Genomic DNA, 16482 nt, shown 5'->3' on the forward strand with positions numbered 1-16482 from the left:
GGTTAAACGTATCTACAGATTTCCACACACACATCCAGAGCTGCAAACAACACCACAGATACACACTGATCCACAGAGTTTTAAGCGTACCTACAGAGCGGTTATCCACAATTGCAGACATATCCACAGATACAGTTTATAACATACCCACAGCTACACACACACACACTGATACACAGAGCAAACATTTACACAGGCAGCTATAAATAGACTCACGCTGATACAGAGATGCAAACATACCCACAGCTACTGAACACACACACTGATCTAGGGTTGCAAACACAGCCACAGATACACACTGAGCACCAAGCTGTGACGCAACAAAACAATTAAGGACAGATACAGTATATCATTAAGTATTTTTATTTTATTTTATTATATTATATATTATTTTGACAAGTTAGTCAAATTTAGGGGGAACAACACATTTTTTTGCGACCGAACAACAGTTAAAAGTATTTCTGTAAACCAAATGTTGATATCCGTAGCTTTAGTCCACTTCCTCAATAGTGGGGCCCCTGGAGCTTCCCCCCGCCTGGCTGCCGCAGCTTCCCGACGGTGCTGCTCCCTGGTACAACGTGGTCACAACCGGCTTGCACACCTTCTCCAGTTCGCTCAGTTGATGCTCATACTCGTCCTTCTCTGCCAGCTGGTTGTTCTCCAGCCATGAGATTGTCTGGTTGCACTTGTCAACGACCTTCTTTTTGTCCTCCTCGCTAATCTTTCCTTTCAGGTTCTCATCCTCGACACTGCTCTTCATGTGATAGGCGTAGGACTCAAGTGAGTTCTTTGCCGCGATCTTCTCCCTCTGCACGTCGTCCTCCGCCTTGTACTTTTCAGAGTCCTGTACCATCCGCTCAATCTCCTCTTTGCTGAGGCGCCCCTTATCATTTGTGATGGTGATTTTGTTTTCTTTGCCGGTGCTCTTGTCGACGGCGGACACATTTAGAATGCCGTTGGCATCCACGTCGAATGTGACCTCTACTTGTGGTACCCCTCTGGGAGCGGGAGGGATACCAGTGAGATCAAACTTGCCCAAGAGGTTGTTGTCCTTGGTCATGGCCCTCTCGCCCTCATACACCTGAATCAGCACACCTGGCTGATTGTCTGAATATGTGGAGAAGATCTGGGTCTGCTTGGATGGGATGGTGGTGTTTCGTTTGATTAGCGGCGTCATAACCCCGCCGGCCGTCTCAATGCCCAGAGACAGTGGAGCCACATCCAGCAGCAGCAGATCTTGGACGTTCTCTGAGGTGTCCCCCATGAGGATGGCGGCCTGGACCGCTGCGCCGTACGCCACAGCTTCATCCGGGTTGATGCTCTTGTTCAGTTCTCGGCCATTAAAAAAGTCTTGTAGGAGCTTCTGGATTTTGGGAATTCTTGTTGAGCCGCCAACTAGGACAATTTCATGGATCTTTGATTTATCCAGCGTGGCATCTTGCAGGGCCTTCTCCACTGGCTCCAGTGTTCCCCTGAAGAGCTCTGAGTTGAGCTCCTCAAACCGTGCCCTGGTGATGGAGGTGTAGAAGTCGATGCCCTCGAACAGAGAGTCGATCTCAATGCTGGCCTGGGTGCTGGAGGATAGGGTCCTCTTTGCTCTCTCACAAGCAGTACGCAGTCTCCTCACTGCTCTCTTATTGCCGCTGATGTCCTTCTTATGTTTTCTTTTGAACTCCTCCACAAAGTGGTTGACCATCCGGTTGTCAAAGTCCTCCCCGCCAAGGTGCGTGTCTCCTGCGGTGGCTTTCACCTCAAAGATGCCATCCTCAATGGTCAGGATGGACACGTCGAAGGTGCCTCCACCGAGATCGAAGATGAGCACATTGCGCTCTCCTCTTTTACCCTTGTCCAGGCCGTAGGCGATGGCTGCCGCCGTGGGCTCGTTGATGATCCTCAGAACATTCAGACCCGAGATTACCCCGGCATCTTTGGTGGCTTGCCTCTGGGAGTCATTGAAATAAGCCGGAACTGTGATGACTGCATTCGACACACCCTGTCCCAGGTAGGCCTCAGCAATCTCCTTCATTTTAACAAGGACCATGGAGGAGATTTCCTCCGGGTAGAAGGCCTTGGTCTCCCCTTTATAGTCCACCTGGACTTTGGGTTTTCCATTATCGCTGATCACCTTGAAAGGCCAGAGTTTCATGTCGGACTGGACGACGGCGTCGTTAAACTTTCTCCCGATGAGCCGCTTGGCATCAAAGATGGTGTTGGTGGGATTCATGGCGACTTGGTTCTTGGCAGCATCTCCAATGAGCCTCTCTGTGTCTGTGAAGGCCACGTAGCTGGGAGTGGTCCTGTTTCCCTGGTCGTTGGCGATGATCTCCACTTTGCCATGCTGGAAAACACCAACACAAGAATAGGTGGTGCCCAGATCGATGCCAATCGATACTCCCTTGGCTGAAGACATTTTGCTTGTTTGCCTTAGAAAAATGAGAAAACATTACATTGTAGTTTTGTTTTGCTACTTATTCAACCAAATATAACTCAAAATGAAGGGATCATTGATGTCAGTGGTCTAACAGAGACAAATGGTATATTTTTATTGTTAATTTAGAACATATAATCTAAAATTGCTTTACTAAGTTATATTTATATAGTAAATTTATACAGAACAAGAATTAAATGGTTGTATTACCCTTTTCCATCTGATTAAATATATAATAATTACAATCCCTATAATCCCACATTTAGTAATAAGTAATTATAATTTGTTTAAGTATAAAAATCAACTCTTTCACGTGATTATTTACTTCATACCACCATCCATAAAGCCATACTGCAAAGCAGAAATGCATTAACAATGGTGATTTTTAGAGTTGTTTTTTACAAGGAGGAGGTAAATAACACCTGAAAATACCATCACAGAAGTCTGAGAACAGTAAGTATGCACTAATGCTTCTATTAAAATTAGCTGAACCCAAATGGGAAAATCTATTGCTACTTACTTTCAACAACGGTCTCTCTGTTGCTCAAAGACGTTGAAAGATCTCTCTGTTGCAGCTTTTGGCCTCGCTGTGCTTCTTTGTAAACTAATGCCTGGACGGACTCGAGCCCTTTGCTTTTATAGTTGTGAGCAGGTTTCCAGAAGCCCCCAGAACCCCCCCCCCCACACACACACACACACACACACACACACACACACCCTCCTCCGGGCCGAGTGACTCGACTGTTAATAATAGCGACTAATGCAGCTGGCTGGTGCGAGAGAGACGGTGAATATTCCAGAAAGGGACAGCAGTTTGAGGCCTGGCCAGCAGGGCTGACGGCGAGGGATCACAATGTAGAGAATGTAACAGCATGAACAGAAGCAATATGGAAACATCCACTGACCGAAAGAGGCCTTTCTGCTCTGGTTTCTTGGTATAAAAAAATTTCAATAATTATGACATGCTTAAAGTTACTTTTCTCTCTTAGAAGTAGTTTTATTGCTGATTTAATGCATTCTTTTACATAAATTGTATACACTTTACACATTTTGATGACATAAAACTTTACGTTAGGTGACCCTTGTGAGTCAAATTAAGACAGCAAAAATCATATGGCAAAAATAATTCTAATATTTTTCTCAACACAGCTCACACATTTTAAATACCAGAAGCAGTGGAAGGAAGACATTAAGCACACCCCTAATAGATGTGGTTTTACATAAGAGGAATGTTTATTTAATTAAGGTCAGTGCTGATATTTATTACGTGTTGTAAATGAATAAAAAGGCACATTCATACAATGGGCTCAAAGGTATTATCCAGTCAAAACACTTTATAACCGACCTCGCTCATGCCAGAGAAACATTTCTCTGCTGGGAGGTCAGTGATCAAATGGAAACTCTGTATTAATTGAAGAAAATGATAGCTTCTTATCTTCAACACAAAAGAACATCTTCAAATTTTAGAAAATAAAACATCACTTTGGTTTAAGCTTTGGGTGTTTAAGCCATTTTAGTGTTAAATGCCAACACCAAGACTCACACATTTTAGCTTTTATAACAAGTTTTATAATAAAAAAGTGTGACTTGATGATACCTTTTACGGAATGTATGCAGATACCATTCAATGAGAGTATTTAACGCACATAAGATCGTGGAATGTACGAATAAAATTGTTAATGTTATCGACAGACGAAACATACTTTGTATCAGTTCCATTTTTGCAGCCATCATTTGGCACTGTGCATAAATTGAGTAAGCAAACCAATCAACAACTGTGTAATCTAGCAACAAAAGCATTAGCAACTAAATATGCACAAACACATGAAAGCATGCAAGCAGACTTTTCCTTTAAACACGTGATAGGACAGGTAACATGTTAGTCGGCTATAGATTGCATACGATTCCTAAACAACTTAGTCTTCATATTTAACACTATAACCGTAGTGCTAATCATAAGGTACATTCAGCATACTTAAAATAATTTCTCCATTTTTTGTAGCAATTTACAAAATAAAATAGATATCTCTGTTTATTCCAGGACAAATGTGTGCCGAGGATCACGTCGCCAGAAACCGCCATTAATACCTGTAAACAAAATGCACAGTGTTATTCCAAAAATGTATGTGATGCAAGACAACCGGCAGTGAAAGATACACAGCGTGTGCTGAAATCTACCTGTAATAATTAGGTTTGAAGGGGCCGTTTTTGTTGAGACCCATGTACTTCGCCTGCTCGTCAGAGAGCTCCGTCAGGTGGGCATCAAAGTTTGGTAGGTGCAAACTGGCCACGTACTCATCTGGAGGAAAGAAGACGGATTGGAATCTAATCTGTCTGGAGAGATATTGTTCTATTGTGCGTCATGTTCGGCTAACTAGATCGTGTCGAGAGAAACAGGCTTTGCTGCTCAACTGGCAAATATGATCGTTCTTATTCAAAAACCTATGAAGCAAAAACATCGGTCTTACCCATCTTCTTGGGCAGGAGATACACATCCTGTTTGTAACGGCCCTCTGGAGCATTGAACAACTCAATCACGGCCAGGGCCTACAGACCACACAGGGGTTGAACTCAAACGCAACAGAAACACAGGGTGATGTGGCAAAAGAGGGGAAACTGTTCTTCATCTAGCCCTGAAATGTGAGGGCTCCACAGAGAGGTGCCAAACCACTAACCTGAGTTGTAGCAGTGATGGACAACACAAACGTAGGCACTGTGGAGCAGCTCAGGTTTAAGAGGCGGCCCTGAGAAATAACAAAGCACATACATGAACTGCACTGTAGAAGTTGATACAAAAGGCATCACAAAAAGAGATAAGAGGGACATTACCTCTGCAAGCAGAACGACCCTCTTTCCATCGGGCCAGATGATGTGGTCAACCTGAGAGCGAACCCTCTCCCAGGTCAGCTCGGGGCTACGCAGACTCGCCTGGGCACATAAAAGAAGGTCACTCTTACAACCGTATGACGGATAGAATCAGAATAAACGAAGGAGAACAAAGGTCGGACCATTTTGTGTAATGGAAAGATCTGTCCAAGAATTCAAAACAAAGCAGAGCGGAACAATAGCAGCTAAATTCATGAAAATAAATATCCTGGCTAAAATATAGGATGAAAACAGCCGAACATTTTGAGAAGTCTCTCATTATGGATATCTTCATTTGGCACTTAATACCTGAGCGAAAGCACTTGGCGAGGCGCATTAAACAGAGTGTAGTAGAGAGAAGTTGGTCTTCATCTTTACAAAACACTCCTTTAAATAAAAAGACACATTACCACGTCAATCTCAGTATTGGAGTGTCCCATGTTGCAGACGATGCAGCCGTTCTTCATTCGGTCAAGCTGTTCCCTAGTGACAACATTCTTGTTACCTAGGAGGAAGAAAATGTGATTTGTAAACAGAGTCACTGTGCGAGCACAAGTGAGAGGCCTCATTCCTGTTTGAAACACTAGGATTTTCAGAGCAGAAGTAATGGATGTCACTGCATGGGGCACAGTACCAGTGCAGGTTATCACCACGTCCATCTGCCGGATGACCTCGCTCAGCTTCACCACTCGGAAGCCGTCCATGCTGTGTGGACACACATGCGGATATTATCATTAGTTCAAATCCGCACAAACACAGTGAACACAACATGAAACAAATGATGGGATGCACCATAGAGAGACAGTGGAGCCCGACACGGAGCAGTGCTGAATGGTAATGTGAGCGACTCACCAGGCCTGCAGGGCACAGATGGGGTCGATCTCTGTGATGCACACAATGGCACCGAGGGCCTTTAGAGCGGTGCAGCAGCCTTTACCCACCTACATACCACAGAACAGGGCAACAGTTGTGAACATAAGTCTACTATTCATGTTCAAAGGTCTGCTGCACCAGTGAAAATTCAGTCGTTCCATTAGAAGTGAGATTTAAAAAAAATCTGAAATCAAAGAATGAATCACCTCTCCATAACCACAAACAACAACTTGTTTGCCTCCAAACATTATATCTGTGGTCCTCTTCAAACTGGCAGAGACAAGATGACACACACACTTTTATTCACAGGCTCAACTGAAACAAAGAAAATAAAAGTTTGCAAATGGTGGCGAGCTTTCTGGATGATTTATTTCTCCTCACCCGTCCAGGATGGATTCACGGCAGCAGTAGAGGTTGTCAAATTTCTGCTTGGTGACGGAGTCGTTCACGTTCATGGCGGGAACACACAGCTTGCCGGCCTTCGACAACTGGTACAATCTGAGAGGACACACGAGAAAACATGTTCAGGCACACGTGAATGCATAAACTGAGCCGAGTGTGACCTCACGCTCTCCGGGGCTTCCGGCTAATTGATTCCATTGATTGTGGTACACGCACAGCTGCGGTCCAGCTGTGGTATTCTGAAATAGACTGAAGCCAATTCAGGCCAGTGCCTTTCCGTCTACAGTGTCAGTAGGAATTAATACTGCTATTACTTATAGAACTGCTTTAAGTACCGTTTGTGCTGACCAGCATGTGTCATTCATCAGGGCACCGGGGGTTTGATCAATGCTAATAACTTAAAGATATTGCCACGGATTCTAGGACTTATAGTCCAACCAAACATAGTTCACGCCTTCCTTTAAAACCCTCAAACTCATCAAATGTGAGCCGCATCCCACCTGTGGACTCCGGTCACACTCTCCTCCACGATGCCCCGGACCTTCTTAAAGACGCTGGGATACTTCTTGTACACCCAGTGGGTTAAGTCTCCACCATCATCCAAGATCTACACAAAAAACAGCAGCGGCACGATGATAACCATCATCAATCAATCATTGCAGGGTCGAACCCAGGGAGATAACAGGTGTGAGATCAGTGTTGAGTTCATTATGGCATTGCCAAGTTGATACCATATTAGCCTGCCAGCCCTCCCTGTTGACACAGCGATCGATGCACCACCAGAAGTCGTCCTCTGACTCCCCCTTCCATGCAAACACAGGCACCCCTACAGGAGATAAAACACACACACACTTAGCAAACAGGGATTACTGAGGGAGCGCACATTCACAGGATCAGGATTTACTATAGCACAAGATATTACACAGGCAATTAAAAGTAAATGCAACAATATTGTTCAATCCATTGTAGACACCCATTACAGTGCATGTGTATATCTAGCTACAGCCATGCTTAATAGATTATTAGTATGAGTAAAATGTATTATTCTATATAATCTGCAAACCTTAACTATGCTTAACAATAATGAATGATGGAGCTGTGCCGTTTGTGCCATCGATGAGCTCACTCTCTTTAGCTGCAAACCAGGTCTCGGATGTTCTGCGGGAGAGGAGAGACTTGCCTGTTTCAGCGACCGCAGCAGCCACCTCATTCTGAGTGGAGTAGATGTTGCAAGCAGTCCAGCGGCACTGGGCCCCGAGGGCTACCAGGGTCTCAATCAGGACCTAAGAAGGAACGACAAAATGCACCGCTACATGAACCGGTACCAGAGATAGAAGCGAGAAGCGCTGAACAATCACAACGATCCGCAGCGACCAGAAGAGAGGACGTACTGCAGTCTGAGCAGTGATGTGGGTACAGCCGACTATCTTCGCCCCAGCCAGTGGCTTCTCCCCCTGGGCTCTCTTCCTCAAGGAGATCAGGGCTGACATGTCTGGGGAGGAACAGATTGAGCAGTGGTCAGCGGAAGATGAGAGCACGTAAAAAGGTCCGGTTTGGTTTTGGGAGTGAAAAAGAACAATTTGTTTTGAATACGGATAAAAAGCCCTTTCTACGACGTGGCTGTGAAGTAAACGGCTATGAGATGAACTGATTAAACAATAATGTCATCAACTGCTGGTGCTACCGTGGCTTTAGGAGAAAAGAACACTCTTCTCACAGGCATCGTAAACAAGCGGAGAGACGCACTCGCCGCTTTGGAGTGCAGAGAAGAAAAGCAGATGAGATGGGGAAGAAATAACCGAAGAAAAGTAAGTGGCAATAAAAAAAGCGCTGCTCACGTTTCAAGAATAATGTTGACACTGACTCAGCCTTTGGTCAAAGACGGCATTGAAATCAGGACGAGAGGATCAAATAACGTCCAGGCAGCAACAGAAGCTAAGAGATTCGCCCCTGCGAGTCATAACGGGTGGAACAAAAGCCTCTTTGTATAAATGTTGAATATAGCGATTCTGTTATCAGACTGTGTCAAACAAAATCACAAAAAAATGAATTTATAATACATGAGTAAATTAATTACAAAAGAAACACTACAGAGATTCTTAGCTAAGAATTCTGAAATGGGGTTTAAAAAAAAGTGAATAATGCTTGAACGATCGTGAGAACAAATATACCTTGTTCTGCAATTTCTATTTCGCGGCGGCCAAATTCGGCCTGCTTGATGTTCTTCACACAGAAGTCACTGCTGCCTTGAGTGTTGACCTGGGCTTTGTCCCGGGGGGAGGTTTCATCATCGGAGCTGTCAGTGTAGGACGCAGCTATGAAATGGAGAACACCAAAGGTCACTTATCATGGAAAATCATTTATGAAATATATACTTACATACTGTTCTTTGGAGATGGTTTTTTGGAGTCAGAAAGTTTATGTATATGTGCTCAAATGTGCATGGTACATATGCAATTACAAAAGAATATATAACGACTTAAAAATAGTCCGTTAAATCAGATAGACAACAGGCTGTAACTGAACATTCGCAATAATCTTCCATATTGGCAGCAAACAGTCAGACAGTCGGTCTGTAAAATTTCAGCGGGTCATAGAAAAGGAAAGAGAAATGAATGTTTCAGGTGTGCTGCACCTGAGCTGTAGCTGTCTGTGGAGGACTGCGAGATGGACCGAGAGAGGGAGCGGCGACCCGCTTTGGTCGGGTACTTGCTGAACTCCTGTTTGTCCTCAGTGTTCGCGAACTGGATCTGGAGAGAAGCAGGACAAAAATGTGCACAACCTTAATACATGCAGATATTATAGATATAGTATTATTGACTTCGCGTCAACACTTGTATTTTCACTGTACGCAAGAATAAAATCAAGGGAGAAAAGGACGAGTGAGGAGCAAAGAAAATCATCATCACATCTGACACATTCAGTTATGTGCTTCAGGTTGTGTGTTCGTCTTCAGTTTATATTTGCACTAATTTAGCTGATTGAGGTGCTTTTAAAAAGGTGAGTCACCAGAGTCTGTTACAGTAAATCACAGGTGGATCAGGAAGAAGGGAGCTGTTGGCTATTTTTAGAGGCCTCCCTCCAGCCCTGCGATTTATGCTTTGTTCAAAAACATAGGCTTCATTTGTTCATCGTGTCAACCGGACCCTTCAAAGACCTGGAAGATCAAAGACCTGGAGGCACAGAGTGGACCAGCACACAGCCAGCTCGGCTTTAAACAGACTTACAGCCTCAGCCGTCCGGTCTTTGAGGTTTCTCCTGCAGACCACAGAAGAATGCTGCCATTTGAAAAAGTCTTATTATTTAGCCGTTCAATAAGGAAAGTTATTCTGTGAATTTGGCTTTTAACCTGCTGAAACTGCTGCACTAGCAGACAACAACAGTCGGATGACAATATTAGAAGCGGTAGGGAGCCCTAAACCTCCGGCTCTTTAACTCTTAGGACTGTAAAGAGTTACAGTTACACAGAACTACCTACATAGTTAAACACCTACACTGATCCTCACAATAATTACAAACTAAATGCACTTTTCACACAGTTTGGCTGTGGCTTCTTCTCTCCTTCACCACTTCATCACACTGTAGATAAATAGGCCTGATAGACACGTAGGCAGCATTTTACTTAAATAGGAAGTCTGCAGCTGGGTTAGGGTGTGAACCTCTTATAGGTCCTTTAATTGATCGGTTCCTCTTGCTCCATTATGTTGCATGAATAAAGCATTGGACTAATGTTACCTTGCCGTTGCCAGTAGCCGGATGAGGTGTTGTTGCACGAGCTGTTCAAGCTCCACAATGCATAACGTCACATCGCGTATAATGTCGTGCAATGAAGAGGGGTGGACTTGAGACCTGCACATTCACACATTCTTGCCTTTGTCATGGCCATTGAGTGATGTCTTGTTGTTGTCATAATATTTGTGTTTTTACGTTGATGGTTTACGTGTGGCTGAATGGATGGAGGCTCATCAAGGCCCCTGAAGCATATTCAAAGGACTTCTTGTTGCTCCCACCTTCTAGTTCCAGACAAAACAAATGAGGTTAAAAGTGTATAGTCAACTTTCTGTGGTATATTTACATTTTCCCTCAGTGATAACTCCATTCAATTATGTTTCTTGGAAAACAATATTTTGGGATTTCCCTTGTTCTCGTGTTTGAAATGTCCATAGAATGTGTTTGGACTTAAAACTGACGAGTCGGCCAGCGGAGTTGTCACAACACACAGAGGATAAATCTGGAAACAGACTAACAACAATGGGTGGAGTAATATTTAAGTAAGATTTGCACTACACACACGAACGTCAGACCACAACTGTGCAACCAGCATGCAGTTACCTGGAAGCCGCTAAACGTTAGCAGAGAGGACGGGGAGGATTAATGATGCACGGCCAGCACCCACATCATTTGTGATCTATTAGGAAAATAGCTCATCACACCACACTACTTCTGATTTATAGGAGACCAAAATGGGAACCCTTTCACCTAAAAGTCAAAACTGATTACGACCGATATGCCATTTGTTCAAAATGAAACTAGTTTTACTGTCAAACTGACGGCTGGAATAGTAGTAGCTTTTTTCACTGGGGTTTTGTATCTCATAGCCCCGGTTTCCTGAGAACAATGATACCTTTAATATCTACTGTGTCAGTAAAACAAAACTCCAGAAGTCTGAACTGAGATCTCTGCATGTCTCTGTTTTCACGATTGACAATATGCGCTTCTTTCACACACGGCTTTGCATTGGTTTTTGTCTCTTAAATTACGTACAGTTATTCATAGACATACAAATCAGAGACTTAGGAAAGCATCAGGAAAAACAAGAGGTTGCTCTGATGAATAATGAAGTGCTACTTATGAGAGCCCTGTTGTGGAGAAGATTCTACCTGCACCTGCATTTCAGCTAAACAATTGGGTTGTAATTACACAAGAAACCCTCGATGATCTGAATCATTGGATAACGTAAAGAATCCTTTTATCATTTTACACAGACTGAAGAAATAAGAAGAAATCTTGACAAAAGTAAATGCTGCACATCTGTGTAGGAGGATATGCAATATCTTTTAAAATAAGTGTGCAGCATGAGCCCCCGGTGATGCATTACAGGCAACTCACCCGTTCCTTCCCGTGCCCATGTTTGTGTGCCATGGCTGCAGTCACTCTCCCGGTTTCTAGCCTGCTTTGCTGTGCCTGCGTGTCCTCAGTGTGATGGGACTAGGTGTCCCTGATGCTATTATCCCAGAACACTCCCAGGCAGAGCCGGGGGGGAGGTTCCCACCTATTATCGTGATTTCTAATGGCCAACCTGGGGAGAGAGAGAGAGAGAGAGAGAGAGAGAGAGAGAAAGGGGAGGTTGATTCCCACTGAGCCTCTCTCTTTCTCGCTCTCTTTCACTCTCTGGTTCTGCCCTTGACAACCAGCTGCTAAAGGCAGTACGTCGCGTTTTATGATTAATGCTTTTCAGTGCTGTGAGAGCAAATGACACCAACAAGAATCAGCAACACAAAAAAAATTTGGTAAATCACTTACCAAAAAAAAATAAATTAAAACACATCTGCTACGGCTTTTACCTTCAGGCTGCACTCCTGATCTGGAGTACTAAATGAAAGGGGATTGACAAGAGGAATTAAACCCGGTTTCCATTAGGCTTCAGCTGCATCAATAAGCGGTCCATCCAGTCCCATCCTACGGCTAAAAATACCCATCTCTGCCAGATAGCAGCCAGGTCAGAGACTTAAGCCAGGGTGTGACTGTCAGCCGGCGGTATAAAGCGTTCAATATGGGCCTGGCATAAGGTGACATTAACTACTTAGCCAGACACCACTAGTGCTCTACAGCACCATCTACCAGAGAAGCCATGCAGTCTAATCGACGTAGATCTTTGTATACTGACAGCAAGTCAAGGTCAAAGGGCGTGAAAGGTTTTTCATAGATTTAACTGAGCTCAGATGCAGATCTTCATTTGTTCTGCAAAGTTGTTCTGTTAAGATCAGCGCATGCACGGCGGATTACAGTGTTGTGAAAGAAACACACAATGCTAATCCTTCCTTCAGAACTACGTGACCTTTAGCAGAAACGTTAACCTATACTTAGTACTTAATACAGCTAAATCTTTAATAAATAGGTTTAACTTGACAACTTGAAACCAAGCCTCACAAACAAACCCTTAGGAAATGTGACACTATGACCTAAAATACCAAAGTCTGGTTATTCCCAGAATTGTAAGTTAAAAAAGAGACAGGCTGCTAATTAAAAACACTAGTTGGACTAGATGAATCCTTTTTAAATAGCAAGAGGAAAAGTAAAAACACGGATATGTTTCTTATGGAGACTTTTCCTTCAGTGCTAATATTTATCACACAGTACTAACACTAGAAAGAGACCGTTGTTAGTTTTATTTTTACATAATATAGGTGGAAAAGAAAATCATCACAAAACTCTGACATAATGAGCAAGAATACGGTGCAATCCTTTATTTTTTATCCATGTTAAACAGCCCACAGGGATCAGAAAAAGATGCTGATGATGCATGAACAATTTCTCAGTGAGTAAGTCCTGTTCCCTGAGGGGGAGGGGGGGGAGGAGGGGGGCGTATTGCGTAACTGCTGGATGGGTTGAGAGAGTGAGAGTAGAGTTGCTCTTTGACTCACCCACACAAACACACACACACACACGCACCAGTTTGTAGCAATGACTTTCTGTTCGTGGCCCCTCTCCGTAGATTATGTGACACGGCCTCCAAACTTCCTCCCACACCCAGCGATTCTTTTTTCTGAATATATTCATGAGCTTTTATGTTGTTTTTTTCCCAATCATTTAGAGTGTTTGTTTTATCTATTTATTGTTTCTTTGCAAACAGGTGGCTCCGTTTGACGCCGGGCTCTCACGTTTATTCATAACAAACTGCTTGTTTTCATGAGCGGACTCCACATTCCTACCATCCAATATGTTTTCAATCTGGCTCCCCGAGGCGACTTGCGGTCCACGCGTTATTGCCTCATCACACGGGGGGTCTGAGCTAATATTCTGAAGTCTGTGAGCCCCGCTGCTGGGAATGTAGATATTTTTATTACGCTGATTATTTTGTCCCCGTCTTGGACATCGGGCAACTAAAAACTTTGAAGCCATTAAATCACAAATGCAGCCAGACAAGAGAAAAGGTATTTTTAACAAATACATACTTGTAACCATTAATGTTACATTATACATTTTGACCCCACTAAGTCTATTAAGTAAAGCTCACATTTATAGTATTTATTGAAGTGTTTGAGAGATTCACTCAGATCTAACAGGATTTTTAAGGGTTTTTCTTATTTGAACAGGATCATCACTAAAGCGTACCGCACACACACGTTGTTTGTTGGGGTTGGCTTGTGATTGGTTGACTTCCTCGGCCACTGCATTTGTCTTTTGCTGGGTCAATGTCATTGTGACAACTGAGATTTACCGTTACCACATTCCATAACTGTGCAACGCGTGCGACTGATTTATTGGCAAATAATTCTACAACAAATATTGCAGCTCAATAAGGCAATGACTCATCATCTTCATCCTAATACCAATTGTCAATGCACTTAACAGAGGATCACTATTCTCATGCACGTTAGGAAAAAATACAGAAGTATAAGAGACATCCCGAACACCCCAATGTGCGTAATGAGACGAAGGAATCATGAAACGCGCGGCATCAAGAGGTGTAGCGACAGATCCCGCATGTGGGATTTCAAATTTACATCAAGTCAAGCATTTGGTCCGAGAATAGCAATTGTGTCCGTCGCCAGCACTGTGCAATTATATAATGTCACGCAGAACGCAAGTTATACTCAAATTGTGAGGCTGGTATCAAGATAGTGGTATAGTTAGCAGAGAAACAGGCCTACATGTTGTACAGCCTAAATGGAATTAAAATAAATGTCAATATATATGGTCGTACAAAAATGGTGCAAATGAATTAAAATATATGTTTTGTCTCTTTTTTTTTATGCAAAGGCCATAATATTGGCACAGCTTCACATTACATCACTTGTGTCATGGGCAGGTGTCACAAGTTAAAGGTCACCTTGAGAGACAGAAAAATTCTCCTCAATTGAGACGTCCCTTGGTAATTCCTTGTTAACCCCCCGTGGGGGATCCGAGGTGAACACACATCTCGAGGGGGGGGGGGTCCGTAATCCTCACGATTGCTCCGTGCCGCTGTGAGACGGACGAGACACGCGAGGCGTTTTCTCTCCGGGCCTCGTGCTGCTCCGACATTCCCACCACGCTGTTCATAATACTAATGGCAATAAAAGGTAGTTGCCCATCGGACGGATTTACCAAAAAAAATGGGGATTATTGCTTTTAACAAATTAAAATGTCCCTGACCCCTAAAAGTTCAACTAAATCCAAAATAAAAAGGTCTGCGGTGGCCAAATAGAGGCGATGGAGATTGTTTCTGGTGAGGAGCCCCGTATCGAAGCGCAGGTATCGCCCGTGTGTTGCTTCCCTTTGCGGGCCTTAAATCAGAGGTTTAAGCGCTCAACTTGGCTTTTACTTGTTTCCTGCCTGCACCGTGTTGACACGATGTGCAGACATTATAAACAGGAAGGATGCACGATGGCAGGTTTTTTTTCTTTTTACAATAACCCAATCTTGATGAAAGCTCTTCTCAAACAGTAACCTACAGTGATAACGTTATAACCGCAATTGTTCTACAGTGGCAATGTGGATAATAATAATAATAATAATAATAATAATAATAATAATATATGTATGTATGTTCATACGCTCCATCGTCGCACGGGGCAACATGAACCTTTCTGTGAATGCGTGACGAACCCCCGCGCGGTGCGTGTACCGGCCCGGTGCGCGCCAGCTCCTTCGCCGCAGTGCGATGCCGCCGCACCGGGACGCGCCGTCCCCCCTCCACGCGCCTCTTACCTTTTTGACTGATTTCAGAGTGGGGACCGCGGTGAAGGCGGCGGAGGGCATTTCCCCGACGTTCATGTTCACGTCGCTGCTGTTCTTGCTGACGGTCATCGCGGAGTATTTCTCCGCGACGTTTTCTGTCTCTTTGACGTATTTCGTGGCTTGTTTCACCTCCGCCTTGCTGTCCACATCCGAGTCGGTCATTGCGTCCAGGAGACGTGGAGCCCGTTGCTGTAGGAGACTTGAGTTCAGGTCAGACCACCATTAGCGTTAGCTTTACCCGCTGTCTTTTCCCCCCTCTCTCTCGCTCTGTGTCTTCGTTAAGCTTCGTGGCTTAAAATGACGGAACTGCGGCTGAAGCTCTTTCACTGGACCGCGGAGCAACAAGAAGGAGATACTTCAAGGAGATATTAACCCGTGTTCTATCTTCACTGCTTTCCAGAGAGCTGCACAGGCACTTGTTTCGGTCCTCTGGTCTGCTGTCATCCGCAGACAGCATCATCTCCAACGGGGGGGGGGGGGGCGGGGGAGAGAGGGAGGGGGGCGGTTGGTGGAGGCTGTACCTGAACGAGTAACGTTAGCGCGTGTGGGCGGCGTCCATCCGTTCAGCGCCGGTGCGGAGGAACGCGGAGAAGCGGCGGCTGGTGCCGGCGTCTCAAATGGAGAAGAGCGCTGGTTTTTGGTTTCGTTCACTGCTCACTGCCGGGTCGCGTATCCGTGAGTCGACGCAAGTGTCGCTGCTATGTTGTTTCATTGCAAGCAGAGCTGCAACGGCCCTTTTTGGCATTGCAGACAGCCGAGTGCATTCCCCGCCCCCTTCGCTGTGATTGGGCGACTGGGGCAGCAACGTCGGTCATCTGCGGCGTCTGATTGGCGGAGCCGGCTCGGGAGGTTGATTGACCCTGCGAACTACGAGCAGTAACATCATGCAATTTTATTTCCATAACGAAAATACATCCATCCAAAAATGTAAATATAAGAACGTTAAATTATACAATTAGAAAATATGCTAC

At 44.3% G+C, this 16482-nt stretch overlaps 2 protein-coding genes across 2 annotated transcripts; both read right to left on the reverse strand.

The window, feature by feature from the left end:
• Positions 1 to 347: 347 nt before the first annotated feature.
• hspa1b (heat shock protein family A (Hsp70) member 1B) lies at positions 348 to 3088 on the reverse strand. The gene is made up of 2 exons (XM_040193657.2): positions 2949 to 3088; positions 348 to 2423 (listed from the first exon to the last, which is right to left on the reverse strand). The coding sequence occupies exon 2, from the start codon at positions 2408 to 2410 to the stop codon at positions 491 to 493; it is 1920 nt and encodes a 639-aa protein (XP_040049591.2). The 5' UTR covers positions 2411 to 2423; positions 2949 to 3088; the 3' UTR covers positions 348 to 490.
• A 1514-nt stretch (positions 3089 to 4602) lies between these two features.
• Positions 4603 to 16294, reverse strand: ahcyl1 (adenosylhomocysteinase-like 1). Its single transcript, XM_040193659.2, has 16 exons — positions 15482 to 16294; positions 9204 to 9318; positions 8740 to 8883; positions 7960 to 8060; positions 7749 to 7851; positions 7300 to 7394; positions 7069 to 7175; positions 6548 to 6664; positions 6373 to 6436; positions 6146 to 6234; positions 5928 to 5998; positions 5704 to 5798; positions 5258 to 5356; positions 5104 to 5172; positions 4897 to 4975; positions 4603 to 4727 (listed from the first exon to the last, which is right to left on the reverse strand). The coding sequence occupies exons 1-16, from the start codon at positions 15671 to 15673 to the stop codon at positions 4603 to 4605; spliced, it is 1665 nt and encodes a 554-aa protein (XP_040049593.2). The 5' UTR covers positions 15674 to 16294.
• Positions 16295 to 16482: the final 188 nt, after the last annotated feature.

The sequence above is a fragment of the Gasterosteus aculeatus genome, chromosome 2 (assembly GCF_964276395.1).
Source record: "Gasterosteus aculeatus chromosome 2, fGasAcu3.hap1.1, whole genome shotgun sequence".
Classification (NCBI taxonomy): Eukaryota; Metazoa; Chordata; class Actinopteri; order Perciformes; family Gasterosteidae; genus Gasterosteus; species Gasterosteus aculeatus.